The 17,841-nt window shown below is 36.4% G+C and overlaps 1 protein-coding gene across 1 annotated transcript in view; it reads left to right on the forward strand.

Annotated features, from left to right (window-relative positions):
* The window catches only part of LOC119430124 (protein bicaudal C homolog 1), a 74,392-nt gene that overhangs the window by 18,884 nt on the left and 37,667 nt on the right, over nucleotides 1–17,841 (forward strand). The window contains exon 2 of the mRNA XM_037697565.1: nucleotides 8,390–8,436. Within this exon, the coding sequence (XP_037553493.1) occupies nucleotides 8,390–8,436 (47 nt within the window). The remainder of the gene's footprint in view (nucleotides 1–8,389; nucleotides 8,437–17,841) is intronic.

The following is a 17,841-nucleotide window of genomic DNA, read 5'->3' on the forward strand; positions in this document are numbered from 1 at the left end:
ATATATATATATATATATATATATATATATATATAGCTATATATATAATTGTATATATATATATATATATATATATATAAAATTGTCTTTTGATTAGTTTGTTTTAAAGGTTTGTCTCTATTATTTGCTGCTTAGTTGTTTGTGAACTGAAGTCATCACCGTAGAAATAAACACTGTTTACATTCCTTTACTGTCAAAACAGCAGAATCTCCCAGAAACTTAGTCTTTCCGCAAAATAATGAAAACCAGACCCTGCTCCATCTGGCAGCAATGAGTCTCGTGTGCTTTCCGCTTCACCGTCCATTGTTTTTTACATGCAGTGACACTGATGGTATTCATTGGAAAAATACATGGAGAGAATTTAAGGGTGTGGATATGATTATCTTCAAACATCATGACTTTTTTTTGTCAAATTAGCATTCAGTCCAATTAGCTGTTATTAGCTGCATATTTTCAAGGATGGATCAGACAACAGAACTGACTGCAGTGTGGAATTTCTGCTGAGAAATGAGTTTTAACTTTGGTGCCTTTGCTGGATGGCAGGAACACTGCAGTGTATTCACAACTTAAATCAATCTGAAGGCATGTTTTTATGTAAATGGATACATAGAATATATTCCTTAAAATGTGCTCCTCAACTCCAAATGTTGGCTTGATTATTGCCCTATTGGAAGCCTATGGTTTGAACTGAGCTTTTCTTTAGGCCAACAAAAAAAAAGAGGTTCATGTGTTTTCTGAGTAATGATGAATGCACTTTGTCAGTTCATTCATAAAAACCCATAACGTGCCAAAACAATTCTTATGGTCTTATGCTTTGTCTTTAATTTGTTGACTATAGAGAATTAAAGCGTTGAGTTGTCAAAATGAAGTTGTTTGTTGTTGTCGCTGTTGTCCATTGTTGTCATCATTTTTTGTTGAAATCGGGTCTCTTTTGTAAATGAGTCCTCGAGGCTCAATGGGATTTACCTGTTTAAATAAAGGTTGAATGAATTAATGATGAGGTTTTCATAAAGTTGACTGTTGTCAAAGCTTACTGTAAATATTAATGGGTTATTTTAAAAATAATTAACCAACTAATCAATCATTAGAAACGTAATCATGTCGGCAGTGTTTGTCTTGAGAGGGGAGGGGTTTATGGTTTTTAACTAAACAGAGAGAAACTTAGTCGTTACTTGACCTGGATTTTTAAGTGTAAATTTTAGAGGCTTCGACAATTTGTATTTTTAAACTTTTCATGCAAAAAAAAGTCATTAAATCACGATAAATATATGTTTTACCTGATTGTCCTTCATGCAGACAGATAGTCTTGCTATGATGCACAAGTTGCGACTATAAAGCAACTCTTTTAATAACATTTTCAAACTGTTTAAGTTGTTGATTGACGTCTCACACGAATGTTTAAAGTGTCCAAACAGAACCACAGATTTAGCTGATGATTAACCTCAGACCAGGGCCTTTTGTCTGCGTTCTTTATCATTAGTCTGCAAGGTGACATTTATGGTTATAAATGTGCAAACTTGGCCTAAGATTTAGAATTTAGGGATAAATCACAATAATGTTTTGCCAATGACAGCTATAGTTGTACATTTCAAATACATAGTAACTGCGTTAGCTGTTACAACGCTCGTCAAAAGTTACATATTTGGTTCAATTGAAGGTTTTTTTCTTATTTCAGCTGCTTTAGCTTCTAGCATGCGGCTCATATGTTTGTTCTCACGGCCCGTTTACACATGTGCTAACAGGATGGTTTGCTCTGAACACATGGCTCATGTTTTCACTCATGTTCCACATCAGATTCCTTCAGCTTCCTGCGGCCGTGTGCCAAAATTCTGTTGTTGTTTGTAGTCACTGGGAGGTTTAACAGCTGAACACTGCATTTCTTATGCACCTATTTATCTACAAAGTATTGTCTGGTTGGAATTTATCCCAGACTGTTTAAATGTATAAAATGTTGACAGTTTATTTTACGGATAACCATTTTTCTTGTTTAAGGAAACGTGTATGAAGTTCGAGTTTTGAAATGAGAAATATGAATGTGAACGTGTTTAGTGTTCTTGCGTATCGATGAGAAAATTTTCTGACTGATTTGCTTTGTGTTTTCATGTTCTTTTCCCTGACATCATATTATATTATTAGTATTATTTTGTGTACTTTTTCCATAGTTGCTGTTTTCACATGTACGTCACAGCAGATTTTTTTTGCTTCCGATTTTCTTTCACATGGTGAAATACAAAAAATAAGGTGCAGGAATAGCGTTTCTCTGTAGAACGCTAATGAAGCAAATCATGATGCAAAAAAAGATTTTTTTTTTTATCTGTTTGGATGAGGCTCAAGATTAAACTTCCACGTGCATTTTGGCGGATTTAGCAATGCTTTGTTTACATCGAATGTGGACCCGCATTTCAGAATTGCATTCAGTATATTTGGAAAACACCTAGGCCTGTTGTGATAAGCAATAAATCAATTAATCGCATGATGAATGAAAATTATGGACCTCATTTTCGTTTACCGGCTTTATTGTTTCTTTGCATCTCTCTCTACTGAAGACACGGCCCAACTCCGATGCGCTTCATTGACCCCTCCCTTTCTCTTTTCTCTTTTAAATCTGTTTTAACCATCCAAAATTACGTTTTTGGATTGTTAACAGCAGCTAAGCTGAGAAGTTAAGCTACGAGCTAAGCTAACAGGCCGACCTCGGGAATAAACCTCCGTCTTGTCGAGCTCCAATATTCATAGTTGAAACCCGTGCTTTCGTGTAAAAAGTTGTTTTTCTCTGCAAAAAGAAGCTGAGAACTTGTTTACGGATTTTTTTTATTTATTAAAAGCTTTGCGTGAAAAATGCTATGCTAAATAGATCAAATCACCGAGCGTATGCATGTCAGCCCATGTCACGTCAAGGACAATCCCTCCCATTTTTCTTAAAGCGACAAGCTGCACAACTATCCATCCTTTGGTTCAAACAGTCTTATACTGCCATCAGGTGGTCAAAAAGGTACTACACCCTAAACAAATCAACATTTCTTTTAAAATTTGACAATTTAATTATTGTTAAATTTCAAATATTGTTTATCGCAATCATTTTTCTAGACAATTAATCGCCCAGCAACATTTATTATCGTGACAGGCCTAAAAACAACTCTTTCAGACTGAACCATTTGATGTAGTTCAGGATAACTTTTTTTTTTAATGCTTGATTTCATACTTTGCAATAAATACCTTTTCTAATATCACGCAGCCCTAATAAAAAGCACTCGCTGTAAATGCTTTTTAAAGATTTGCAGATGTAGCACATTCAACTAATTTTCTGGTCCCGGGTGGAAAAATTTCTGCAGGAAATTTGGAACAAATGCTGTGAACATTTGTGTTCTTGCATGCCAACTCTGGAACATTTCTTGAACAGTAAAGTATGAAAATGTCTTTTTAGTTTACGATGCAACCCAGCTTTATATTTATAGACCCATATTTCATACTCCTATCAGCATGTTGCCACTGACAGACTTTTCATTTGATGTTTTCTTTTGTTTAGTTGATTTAAGAAAAGATGGCAGAACAATTTGTCTGCTGCACTAAATTATCTGCATTTACTGTTCTCATTTTTTTTACTCCTAATTCTAACAGGAAATGCATCAACAGTCTTTTATGAGCTTCGATAACTTTAGGCTACAAAAGAACTGGGACCCTCTTTTTAAACTATTGTTTGAATCTCGGAGAGATGAACCATGTTTTTTTTGTGTGTGAATGTGTGTCAATAATTTCTACTTTTTCACATTGTGTGAATGTTTATGAAGCATTCACAATATTGTTATCCATTTTTCTTCCGTACGTTATTCGGCGCAATTCTCGTCCTGCGGTTTTCAAGCTATTTAAACAAATCGTATATCAAAATGTTCAGCTGTTTTAGGACAATGCTGCTATGACTTTTGGTGGTGCAATTTTAGCTTTTTGAAATATTTAGCTATTTCTGCCATTTTTTTCCTCTCAGAAAATTAATTGAGCTCATTTTACATCCTTCAAAATTAGATCTGTTTACAACCTTTTACTGCTCCTTTCATATTTTGTTCTGGTTCAGATTCTTTCAGCTTCCTTGTGCAAATTTAAATTTCTTTTTGCTACTTACAGCTAATTTCAGCTGGATTTTTTTCCCAGATTCTTTCAGCTAACTACACAATTTTTGTGCTTCTTCTAACTTCTTTCTGCTAATTTCAGCTTGTTATGCTCCTTTCAGCTTATTTCTGCAAGTTTCTGCTTTTTCTGCTATTTCAGCTACTTTTTAGCTGTTTTTATGCTAATTTTTGTATTTTCAGCTAATACCACATTTTTGTTGCACTCATTTCAATGTTTCTCAGCCTAATTCAGCAAAAATGTGCTCTCTTCGCTTCCTTCTGGTAATTTGTTTTTTTTTGGCCTTTCTTAAAGTTATTTTTCAGCCTTTTTTTGTTGTTGATAATTTCAGTTTTTTTCAGATAAACTCAAGTTTTTTGTGGCAATTTCTGCTACTTTCAGCCTAATTAACTTATTTATGCTAATTTCAACTCGTTATGCTCCTTTCAGCTTTTTTTCTGGTAGTTTTAGCTTTTTCTGCTATTTCAGCTACTATCGGAATCATAATCAGCTTTATTGTCATTGCACCGAAGCACAACAAAATTACATTTCCGTACAGTCTGTCCAAGTAAAACACAAACGAACAGACAAGGAGATGGAGGGGTCTGAGGCTGCGGCCTCATGGGAGGTGCCGCCTTTTTCGTTGGATAAGAAAAAGAGAAACATGAGAGAAGAGGAGGTTTAAAAAAATCCTATCACATTGTGTCCTAGATGGGACACAGTGTAAAAGTTGCAAAAAAAAAAAAAAAACCTCAGCACAGAAATAGCAACGTACTGATAACTATTACTATAAACTGTTTTATGCTATTTTTAGCTTTTTCAGCTGATTCCACTTTTTTTTTACCTTATTTCAGCTTTTTCCACCTCCGTAGTTCAAGCTTCTTTCTGCCTTTTCAGCTACCTTTCAGCCATTTTTTTTTTGCTAATATTTTATATTTTAGCTGATTTCCTGTTTTTCTGCATATTTTAAACTAATTCAGCGAATGTGTTCTTTCTGCTTTCTTCTGCTAATTTAAGCTTGTTCTTCCATTACAGCTACAATTCAGCATGCATTTTTTTAAAGCTAATTTTAGCTGTTTTTCTGCAAGTTCTTCTGCAATAAGCATTCACACTGCATTTTTGCAGATGTAATTTCTCCAGTTAGATTTTCGGATACTTTTTAAACGTCTGATTTTGGGTGTTACTCCAAAACCTAATGCAAATAAAACAACAAAGAAAATCAGAAAAAAATATATATATATTTTTAACTTACTGCTTATATAAGTGATTAACTTTTAATCGGCTAACTTAAAATCTGATTGGTGTTTATGACGAGCTGCTTTCCTTTTCCTTTTACTGGTCTTCTGTCTTCTGATCAAGCCCAACATTTTGGTAGCAAGCCAAGTGCGTCACAGTGAGCATCATAAAGTCTGAAAATCACTGATTTAAACAGAAATACAATGTTTTTGAAGCAACAAGAGAGGGACTCAACCATGTTATTTTAACATCTGTGACAGTTTTTACTTATTAACGTTACTCCTGCATGATACACAGAATAGCTGGAATTTTCTTTCTTCGTTGATCTTCTAAAGGAGATCATATGATTTGAACTAAAGCACGGAAGTTTTGCTCTAGCTCAGTATTCTCACTTTGTTCTGCATGAAACACGGTTCAACATTTATCTGAGCAGATTGAAGGTTAAACTGTTTTGAGCGCTATCAAATCAGCCAACAGCTCTCTGCTTTGTGAAGTTTTGTTTGTTCTCTTTACCAGAGAAAGAATTTAATCTCCTGCTGTGTGTCGCCGTAATTTGAGCTGCTCACTTCCATACTCCTGGTGCACAGAACAGCCGTTTGTTCATCGGTTCATCTCCTGCACCAAGAGCTCTTCCTCCGATGTACAAACAGTTCTCATTTGTTTAAAAGCTTCTTCTAAAGTGAGGGATCAAACCCAAGTCTAGATTGTTCCGAGTGATCTAAAATAGTACGCTGGTAAACTATTTATAATACAGTCAATTTGGTTTTGAACTTGGTTCTGTTCATTTTGAGCTTTATTTGCTGTTTTATTGTAACACTTGTTAGATTTTTGTCATATTTTAGGGATGATAATAATGACAGAAGGCTGATAGTTGGATTGTTTTATGACTGTTTTATATAATCTGACATGTTTTACTATTCCTGCACAAGCCATCAGTTTCTAATCTCCATATTTCCTTAAAATACTTCACTGTTTGACATTAAAATTTGCACCAGTGAGCAGTCGGGCTCAATCTTTCGTCAATGCACTGTTAGTGTTAAATATTCGCATGTTTCAAACAAATGTGTATGTTTAAGAAGGGGACTTGCCGTTTTTAGCCAGAGCAGACTTGTCTTTCTTCATAAACGGTTGCCTGGACAGGTTTATTTTAGTGTCTGCTCACAGTGAAGGCAAGCTCGCTTTAATGTCTGGATAATAAAATGTGAGCGGTGATGCAAATGAAGTCCACGATTATGGCTTATTAAATCAACATGTTGGTTAGGGGTGGAACGGTGGCTCAGTTGGTAGAGCTGCTGCTTCTCAGTGAGAAGGTTGCTGGATCGAATCCCCGCCAGGGGCCATTCTGGGTGGAGTTGGGTTTTCTTCGAGTACTCCAATTTCCTCCCACAGAACAAAACATGCATGTTGGTCAGATTAGTAACTCGAAATTGTCCCTAGATGTGAGAAAGTGAATGGTTGTTTGTCTCTGTGTCCCTGTGATGGACTGGAGACCGGTCCAGGGTGTCCCCCGCCTCTCACACAGTGACTGCTGGATATGGGCGCCATATCACCAAGAAGTGGGTAAAGATGATGGAACATGTTGGTTAAAAAATCGTGAAAACTTTATGCTTATTATTGTTGGCCACTTAATCATATTTTTGTCTCAGTGTGTGTTTGCTTGCTTCTCTGTTGCCAAATTATCTCATAAACCAACAAACAAAACTGAATGAAACATATAGAAATTAATTATTGGATGTATCTGTACACTGATTAACTTTTGAAGCCACAGCAGTTCAAGATGGCTGCCAGAGCCAACTGTCCATCCATCCTTCTATTATCTTTTAACAACAATAAAAAGGCTCTAACTCACTGAAATTTACAAATGTGATAAAATTTGGTGCAGTAGTCAGTCATTTGGTACATATGCTCCAAATGCTACTCATTGTTAAAAATGTTTGCTTAGATCTTTAGCAATACCTGTTGGAGTCGACTCTGCTCGTCTGTTAGCAAAATATCTCATAATCCGCTGGATGGATTTCAATGAAACTGTCAGAATGGAGTTCAATGATTTGTCAGAAAGTAGTCACTGGATGTATGTCCACAACATTTGGTTCAGTTCAAGATGGCCTTCACAGCTGATCAACATTTACAAACACAAAAATGTCTGTCAGTCAGTCAATTTAACAGATATTGGCCTAAGATTTGATTTGGTAGTAGCTGAGAATACTTTCCACGTCCATGAAAATGTTTTCTTATGTGCAGCTTTAAGTGATGTTTCTGTACAGTTGGAAGTCGGTGCATCGTACAGCTCTAAAACAGTAGCTTTAATCATCACAGTGGTTTCGCTGAGGTCAGCATTTATGGCTGCGCTCCATAATTCATCAGAAGAACACAGACTTCAAGACGTGAATAAACCTTTCCTGGATTCCCAAATGACAGAGGAACACGAGAATTCTCCTTGGACGGCAGACCTGTATTTTACATCAACGGAGCTTCCTCAGTTTGAAGGACTTGCAGATGTGTTGGGGGGACTTCAAGCCCGACTTACTTCCATCTAACGTACTACAACATCTGGGGAAGTTTTCTTGGCTTTCTCACCTGCTCAGAAAATTTATTGGAAGCCGTCATCGCTATTCGCTGCGCTTATTTTGCTTACAGATGGCCTTTGAGACTTTATTTTGGGGTTGTACTACAAATAGGTTTACAGTGAGCTGTAAATTGATATGAGGAGGAGCATTTATACACCATTTCTGGCTACTGTAAAATAAACTCTTTTTTTTAAAGGTATTAATCAGTTTGTTTTACAGAAGCAGTGAACAATCTCAAGGATTACAGAAAATTACTTGGAACATTTTACTCCACTGCTTCCAATCAAGAATATCACTAACGGTTCCAAACACGTTATCCATAAAAAACAAAGATCTACTAAAATCACTCCTCTGAATGAAGATACTGTAACACTCTGAGGAGCTCATAATCAGTGTGTGATTTGGCCTTGGGGGGATTATAGTGAAGACGAAGTGTCTGTGTGGTTTCATAAATTTATTTTTCTTTTTCCTCTGTCTCGCTCTAGCTGCCTCTGAGGGAAGAGTCAATGGCGGGGAGGATTTCTTTCAGAAGGTGAGTGTGTAGTCTACTTTTGGCTTATGTTTTGCTTCGGCTTGTGTTCAGCCCGACTGAGGAGCGCTTTCTTTTAGTAAGAGGGCAGTTGTCAGGTGCTCATTCACCCGTTTCTAATTTCATATCAAAACAAATAAAAAACAAAAGGACTACGCTGACGTTAAACGCCTCCAGGACACCGACACCAAAACACAGCTGACACAACACTTGCAGTGTTTCTCACTTACATAACGTTCCGTGACTTGCTGGTGATGTTTAGAGCGGTGCTGAACACAGGTCCAATCACAACACGGGGATTGGTTTTATTTATTTATTAAGATTCAAATTTATTTCCTTTTTCTTTAATGTGGTTTCTTATGAATTGTACCTCTTCACAAATTTAGAACAGCGCCTTTAATAAATATTTTCTTATTATTTTTTTGAGGATTCTACGGTGATGTTTGCCATTTTTTTCCACACTATTAGAATTAGTAATATAGTAATATATTTTTTAACATTCTGCCTTTAGTATTTCCCAAAAATAGACACAAAAGATTTGTGATAGGTGGATTTTATTCACTCGAAAATCTGACCCAACTACTCATTTTTTTAATACTTTGTCTTGACAGAACCATAGTTGTTTTTGTTTGTTTGTTTGTTTTTGTTATCGGTCTTACAGTACGTAGGCCTTTTGCAATAAACAATAAGTCAATTAATCACATGATGAATGAAAATGATGAACCTCATTTTCATTTACCGGCTTTATCGTTTCTTCGTGTCTCTTTACTGAAGACACGGCTTTCTCTTTTCTCTTTAAAATCTGTTTTAACCGTCCAAAATTACGTTTTTGGATTGTTAAAAGCAGCTAAGCTGAGAAGTTAAGCTACGAGCTAAGCTAACAGGCCAACCTCAAATCAACATTTCTTCTAAAATTTGACAATTATTGTAAAATTTTAAACAATATTATCATTTATCGCAATCATTTCAGAGACAATTAATCGCCCAGCAAAATTTGTTATTGTGACAGGCCTAGTCTTAGGCTGGACTTTTCAAGCTTTCTGACGGCCTTTCTTGTAATAAATTTCTCTTCAATGATATAAGACCATAAGCTGCTTTTTAACTATCAACACCTTGAATATAGAGATAACACTGAAAATACCAGTTGGCCTAAATTTGAAAAAGTTCTGTCCAATATAACCCTTATTATTATTTGGGGAGTGGTGGCGCAGAGGTGGGCCTGTGATCCGAAGATCGCCGGTTCACGCCCCGGCCCCGACAACATCAAAATTGTGGGTGGGGTAGGTGAAACACCCACACTTGCCCCCACCCTCATTCGCCCCACTCTGGGCCCATGAGCAAGGCCCTTAACCCCCCCACCATGTGCTCCCTAAACAGGTCTCTCTTGAAAATGAGTTCTCGTGGCTCAATGAGACTACCTGTATAAATAAAGGCTAAATGAAAAAAAAATTGTTTTTGAGACATTTAATTCCACATGCAAGTTATCAAAGTTTTTTTTTTCTATTTGCATATATATATATATATATATATATATATATATAGTTTTGTCTATGACGAGGATTGCTAATTTACATTTGGTGTTTGTAAATTTACAGTGTTGCTATTGCCATATTAATGAAGATGATTTCTAAATTTCAGGGTTTTTTTGTATATTTGCACGTTTACCATATTTTTCGGATTATAAGGCACAATATCAATGAGAACTGGTCTGTTTTCATACATAAGGTGCACTGGATTATAAGGTACATTAAGTGAAACAAAACAGTCAAATAAGTCGAACTTTATTCAGCTCATTCACAATAACCACATAAATTTGGTTCGAGGTCAGTAATCACAATCCAAATTAATACATAAGGCTCACTGTCAATTTTTGAGAAAATTAAAGGATTTTAAGTGTGTCTTATAGACCAAAAATACGGTACTTCAGCTGCAGCATATTGATCTTGCTCAGTAATTGTAGTTTTTACTAATTAATATATTCAAGTCTTAGCGTTCCTTCAAGGAATATGCAATGTCCACTACCTCTGTTGCCAGAGTTTTAAATTAGAATCATATTTGGAAATAATTAAGTTGTTTCAGACCTTGAAAAAATGTTATTTGCAGTCTCATGCGATACTGCCAGATGTCTATCTCAGAATATGTGTTATGAAAGACTCTCAGTTACTACCATATTAAACTTTAGCTCAGTTTTATGTTAAATTTACTGGGTTGTTGAATTTTCTTGATTTTGGTGACCTTTTGTTAAAAAAAAAAACCACACTGTGTATTTAAATAATCTAAGACCACTCTGATCAAGTAGGTCTGAAACACAGTCACGTACTTCAGCATAAACAACAGATTCTGTATTATTAACGTTTGTGGTTTGTTTTAAAACTCTCAAGTAAATTATTTTTGTCATCCCTTATAAAATGTTAGGCTGTAATGAAATAAATGATGGATAGTGGTTTTGTTTTAGCATTCCTTTTTGTCCGTTTTCCGTATTTGGTTTTGGAGGTTAGTAAGTGGAGTTAAATGTCATAGAAAAAGATGCTTCAACTTTTCTTGACGCAGTCTTCAGCAACAGTAATGCAGACCAGGCGCCTCGAGATTCCCCTCGCTGGAATTTTAACAAGGACTTTTTAATGCACTGTGCTGTAACGTTGCCTTTTGGTTTGGATGTTTAAAATATTCCTAGTAGATGTTTGTGTCATTCTACAAAGCCATTCTGACAAGTTTCAAATGTCTGGATGTGGGTTTTTACATTCTTTTTATTATTTTAACATTGTCACTTCCAGTTCAAAGAAATTGTATTTAATATTAGTTGAATTCTCATTTTCACACAAAGATAAAGGAGGGGTGGTGGTGGTTTTGCCCATGTGTGTGTGTCTGTGCATATGTTCATTTGTTTGTATTGTTGGCAAAATATCTTCTAACCACTAGGGGTGTAAATCACCAGCTTTACCACGATATGATATTATATTGATTTGTGTGTATGACGATACGATATTTCTCTATCACAAAGTCTGTCACAATGCGATTTCGATTCTATTCGATTCACAAGTCTGCGATCGATATATTGCAATATCAAATGCCCACCTCATTTACATATAAATAAATTTACAAAAACAATTCAAATATGATTTAACCATTTTTTTTCTGTTATTACAGGCACCAGGCATTCAAATATATATTTTTTCTTAATTAATGAAAAAATAAATAAATAAATGACCTGTTCAGTATAGTCTCACATTTCTCATGTTTAAGTGCATTTTTTAAACCGGTTAACTTAAAAGTGCCCTGATTACTTTTCAGTTATAAAGAAACAAAAATAGATATTGAGCTTACATAACATGGCTATCAATGCCGTGTTTCTTCTTCAGGTGAACGGACAATTTTGTTTTGTTTCCCGAGTATTTTAACTCACACTGGCACCTGATACATACGACATGAGTTTTGTCTGTAGAGCCGTCCTTCTGTTGGAATCCAAAATATTTCCACAGTGTTGATTGTCACAACACTGAGAGTGAATTTCATAATCTGTGTTTTCTGCCTCGTCTGCCATGTTGCTGAGGCGGCCACAGAGCGCAGCCGCGCACGGAAATGGTGACACGGATGTGCCTTGGGAATTTCAAAATAAAAGCATATTTTAAAGATGACTATATGAATCGATGTTTTAGTTTTGCCACGATATAATTGAATCATTAATCATTTAATCAATATATCGATTTAAATAGATGTATTGTTACACCACTAATAACCGCTGAACTGCTTTTAATGAAACTTTCTAAAAGTAATCACCAAGTTCCCATCTGCAGCTGATTAGTAGATGTTGTAGTCAGCCAATTTTAAGATGGCCTCCACAGCCAGCAGACCTTATAAATGCTCCTGGAAGCACCTTGCAGATGTTGGACGCTGTCTACCATGATGCACTAAGCTTCATAAGTGGCTGTAACTACCATACCCATCACTGCTCCCTGTATTCACTGGTCGATTGGTCATCGTTAACTTCACGTAGACTCTCTCACTGGTACATTTTCATCTATAAATCACTTCTTGGCCTGTTGCCATCATATAGCTCATTCTACATGTCATGTCGTCAGTGCAGCTACAGCGTGCACTCTCAGGATATAATTACCTGCAGCGTCCCCTCGTGGACTGAATTCGGCAAAATCGCCTTCTCTTACTCTGCTCCTGTATCCTTGAACACCTTGCAAAAAGATCTGAAGCTCTCAACCTTAAACCTATTTAAGGGATTTTAAACAATTAAGTTTAATGCAAAAATCTATGTAGATATCCTGATGCATGCTCAATAAGATACGTAGATATGTTCCTATCTTTAGTGTTTTACCCTGTTTCGTAATGTCACTTGATTTTATTTTGTTTTATATAACTACTTTTATTTACTTTTCATTTCATATGCATATTATGGCTGTTTATTGTTGTGTATATCTTATTTGTAGGGTTGTTCAAAACAGGTCTCTCTTGAAAATGAGTCCTCGTGACTCAGTGAGGCTAACCTGTAAAAATAAAGGTTGAATGAATGATGTACAAAAATGTCAATCACTCAGACAATTTTACCGATATTGAGCTAAAAAATTGGTATGGTAGTTAATGAGTATCATTCTCAACACATACTGTGAGCGCAACACATGGAACAACATATTTTTTTTAAACCTTTGGATTAACTGTTGGGATCAACCCTGTTTGTCTGTTAGCAAAATATCTCATGAACATATACCAATGAAAGTCCCAAATTAGCTATTGGCTGTACATTTATAACTTATTGACTTTTGGAGTTAGTCAAACTCTAAATGACCACAACAGCTAATCAGCATTGGCCTTAACAATGGTTTCTATAACATAGAGTAGTGGATCCCAACCATGTCCTTGAGGAACGCCATCCTGCATGTTTTAGTTGTTTCCCTGTTCCAACACAACTGATTCAGTGATTTTATTATTTTCTGAAGTTCTGACAAAGCCTGTTAAGCATCCATTCATTCAAATCAGTTGTGTCAAAGCAGGGAAACGACTAAAACATGCAGGATTGGGTCCCTTGAGGGCCAGGGTTGGGAACCACTGACAGAGAATTTTGTACATTTCACACTAAAACTCCTAATCACTAAGTTTCCATCTACAGCTAATACCTATGTAGAGTGCCCAATTCAAGATGGTCACCCCAGCCAACGGATCTTGTGAAGCACAAAAATGCCAATCACTCAACAAATTGCACAGATACTGAGCTAAACATTGGTGTGATATGCTGGTGAAGATTCTCAGTCATCCAGGACATGATGAAGTTCAAAAAGCGTTCAATACAAAAACAACTGGACTTTATTTGTAACAGAAGACGTTTCGCTCCTCATCCGAGGAGCTTTCTCAATTCAAAGAGCAGAGAGTGAGAGATACAGGTTATAAGGCTGAGTGAGATAAGACACACACATACATAAGACACACACACAATCACACACATATGTAGATTGGCAGTTCACACCTAAAAGAGAAAAGCCGTCTCTTAACAGAGGAGGAGGCCTCAGATTTCCACTTTCAAAAACATATAATGCAACTTTAAAACAAATCCCCAGCCGGTTTTCACACCTGATGGGAACAGAGGGGGCCTCGTCTGTGAATTAGAGGAACAAAGACCTACTGTTTTAGGTTTTTAGGTGTGAACTGCCAATCTACATATGTGTGTGATTGTGTGTGTGTCTTATCTCACTCAGCCTTATAACCTGTATCTCTCACTCTCTGCTCTTTGAATTGAGAAAGCTCCTCGGATGAGGAGCGAAACGTCTTCTGTTACAAATAAAGTCCAGTTGTTTTTGTATTGAACGCTTTTTGAATTGGTGTGATAGCAGCTGAGAGTCATACCCAACACATACTCCAGGCTCAAACGGATTGAGATCATGCAACATATGGCATCTGATTGTGCATAATGTTATTTTATTGGATTGACTTAACTCTGGCATGTATGCCTTTAAGGAATGCTATGCCTTAATTTTAGAAATTAATTTTCAGTTGTTTTGGTTGGCTGCTAAGAAACAATAATGCAGGAGTGCTAAAGACGTATTTTTGCAGTTCTTTCTTTTGGATGACTCTTAATAACGTAATTACATATGCCCAATGAAAGTTAGGAAAAAAAATACCAAGTGCAAACATGGAACATATTGATAAAGGAAATGAGGTGTGTGAAAAGAAGTTGTTGAAAATGGAAATTGTTAGTTGGACGATTTCCTGCCCGACTAACACACCCATGTACTGCGCACGCTCAGCGGGGCTAATAAAGTTAAAGCTTGTGAAAGTGTACGGTCAGTTTTGACGCATACCGTTTTATTCACTGCGCTTTGGGATTGCGATCTTGAGTTCAGTCGCTGACGAAATCAGCATGAAATGGTCTCCCAGGCCCACTTGCTTTGGCTAATCTCTTATTCACCGTCTCCAGGACTTCCTTTAGTTCAGAGCAACATTTTGCAAACAGTCCACCCTTTTTCTTGGAGATGGTGAATGGTGACGGCAGACACAAGTAAACCAAATGAGTTTTCCAGCTAGAAATTAGCCATGTGAAAGTTTTTACAGCTGAGGGAATTTCTCTTTTTTTAATATTTTGTCTCATCTTTGTACTCAAACCACTAGTGTCTCACTCCTATCAGTCTAGTATAACAAGGAACTTTCTTCCCCTGATTTTTTTTAACTGAAAACATGTGTCTGCGAGGAGTTTAAAAGGCTGCAGGAAAAGTTTTGCATTGCGATTTGTTGGGCACTTGAAATCATGGCATAGACGTACAAGTCTTTTGGAGAGCTGCACAGAAATGGGGCAGCAAGGAGTTGAGAGGCTAAGCTGGTTAAGATGATAACTTTGCACTAACAGAAGGGCTTGAAAGAGTGGATTTGAGTTGAGAGGATCCTTTGAACCTCCAGCCATTCATCCGTGATCCCTCTTCCATTCCTCCTTCCCAGAGGTTGTGGTTCTGTAAATTATGCCAGGCGCAATAGAAAAGTGCTTGTGTGCTCAGATCTGAGGCCAGAAGTTATTCACGCCATTTAATTCATTGCGCTTGAAGCATCTTGTATTTCTCTTTACTGACAAAGCAACTGTGAAAATTAAGCCTGTTGGGATTGGCGTTTTGGTTGGTATGGAACCAAGACAGGCTGACATTAATAAGTCAACGCAAGTGCCTTCAAAACATGTCCTTCAAACAGTTTAGACAATCACGTTCCATCCGGAGGATGACATGTAATCTTGATAGAATTTCAGCAGTAATTTTTGAAAAATTTCCTTTCCTAGTAATTTGTGTAGGCTTTTCATAACCATGTGTATATATTAGTATTGGCCAAGAGGGTTAATAGGGCTGTAGCTGCAAGTTAGCACTTGGATTGCTGACATGGCTGTTGAGTCTCGTGGGGACGGTTGAGTTGGTGCTGTCAGCCTCAAGCTCGGCTGTTCTGAGGCTCTTACACCCGCCAAAAGACCTCTCTGTCCCCCTCACAATCACACACACACACATTTCCAGCTGAATCAACAGCTGAGCCATTGCAGCAAGGTCCAGGAAACAAGCCTTTACCATATGGGGCTGTGATATACATACAAACAGTCACATGTATAGATTGCATGTACCATTTATGCGGAAATGTACTTAATGATTTGGCGTTACACCTTGATTTACAGTCATCTGCACACACCAGCTGCAAACGTCAGCCAATCTTTGTGTCATGATGTTGCCATGAAACTTATCAAGCAATTTCTATATTTATTCATCCAAGGAAAAAAGGGTGGAGTGGCAGGGAAGAAAGGGTGGGATGGTAAATGTATAGATTACTTAATTTGTGCAAATGTCTTGACCAGGTTGAGAGGTATTCACAAGCCCCTTCCATAAAAATAAACACCATCCACCCTTTATAATGGTGTGTGGTCTGTCAGAAACCGGTCCCATCTGCAGAGCGCTGCCAAGAATAGCAGAGCTGGGCAAGAAACAGGTTTCCTTGAACAGTCCTTTTTTTTTTTTTTTTTTTTAAACCAGAAAACTTTTGACAACTAAAATTGTTTTAGGAATTAATAATCAAGGATTTGAAATGTTTTTTTTTTTTAAACTGAGTTTTTTTCTTTGTCAAAGTTATTCCCTGCATTATAGTTTCCACACTGTTAAAGCCTGCCACCATGACAAGTTGTCAATCATATAATTGCCTGTGTGTGTTCGTTTTTCTATTGATCTGTTAGCAAAAAATATCTCATGAACCCCTGGACACGTTATAACGAAATGTTCAGATAGTAATCACTGAATATTATTTTACAACCATTTACCTTTTGGAGTCATCCTGATTCAAGATGGCTACTACAGCTATTCAAAATTAGGAAGCAAAAAAATGTCTATAGCCCAGTCAATTATTCAGATATTGAGCTAAAATTTGGTGTGGTAGTAGCTGAGAGTCTTATATATCACATGCTCCAGGCACTAATGTATTGCACAAGGTCTTTGTTTTATACTTGTGCATGTAAGGCGACAAGCTATATGCATTTCTGCAATAAATGCTAGTTTTAATTTTAGATTAAGTGAACAGGCAAAATAAATTCACACTTTCAATTTCATGTGTGATTCACTATCATTGATTTATCATTTGGTTTATCCATGCCTCTGTAATTACAGTCAACCTCAGAAAACCCCATGCTGCGTTATATTTGTGAAATTACAGCCTTCCAAATGAATGCCTTCATGATAAAATCCAGATATTGTCTTGGGGGTCTGACTGTCTTTGAAGAACAAATTTTAACAGAAATTAAGAAGTTAAGAAACTAAAGAACTGTAAAGGAAAACGACCTCCATGTTGCAGAGAACAGAATGTTCTTTATTGTTGTTTGCAAGTCATCCAGCTGCTATTGTGAACTTGTGAGTCAGAGTAAAAATGTTTGTATCCAACTCAGGGATAAATGTGATTTACTGTCCCTTCTCACATGTGCCAGACAATGATGGGAGGGTGTTATATAGTGGATTAGAGTCACTGCCTCGGGATTGTTTAAGGCCCAGTAAGAAAAATCTCATTAGGTTTTGGTTTTAGGCCTGAATCTCTCGGTATGTAAATTTATTCCTGTTGGAACAGACTGATAATATTATTGTAGAACTTGTAAAAGCTTTGCAGAGAGGAGGAATAGACAGTACTGATTAATTTTCACTAACACTACCAGTATTTTAAGTCTATTTACATTTAGAGATATAACAAACATCTTTATTTTTGTTGTGCAATATAATACAAAAAATTGTTTCCTTTTATGATTCCAATTCAACAAAATAAAAGGGCTATGAGAAAATGAAGTCATTAGACAGAAAGTGATGTTATTCTTCCACATGATCATAATTTCAAATCCACATGATAATAAAAAATTATATATTATAGTGTATATATATATATATATATATATATATATATATATATATACAC

The sequence above is a fragment of the Nematolebias whitei genome, chromosome 1 (genome assembly GCF_014905685.2).
Source record: "Nematolebias whitei isolate Nwh7 chromosome 1, NemWhi1, whole genome shotgun sequence".
NCBI lineage: Eukaryota > Metazoa > Chordata > Actinopteri > Cyprinodontiformes > Rivulidae > Nematolebias > Nematolebias whitei.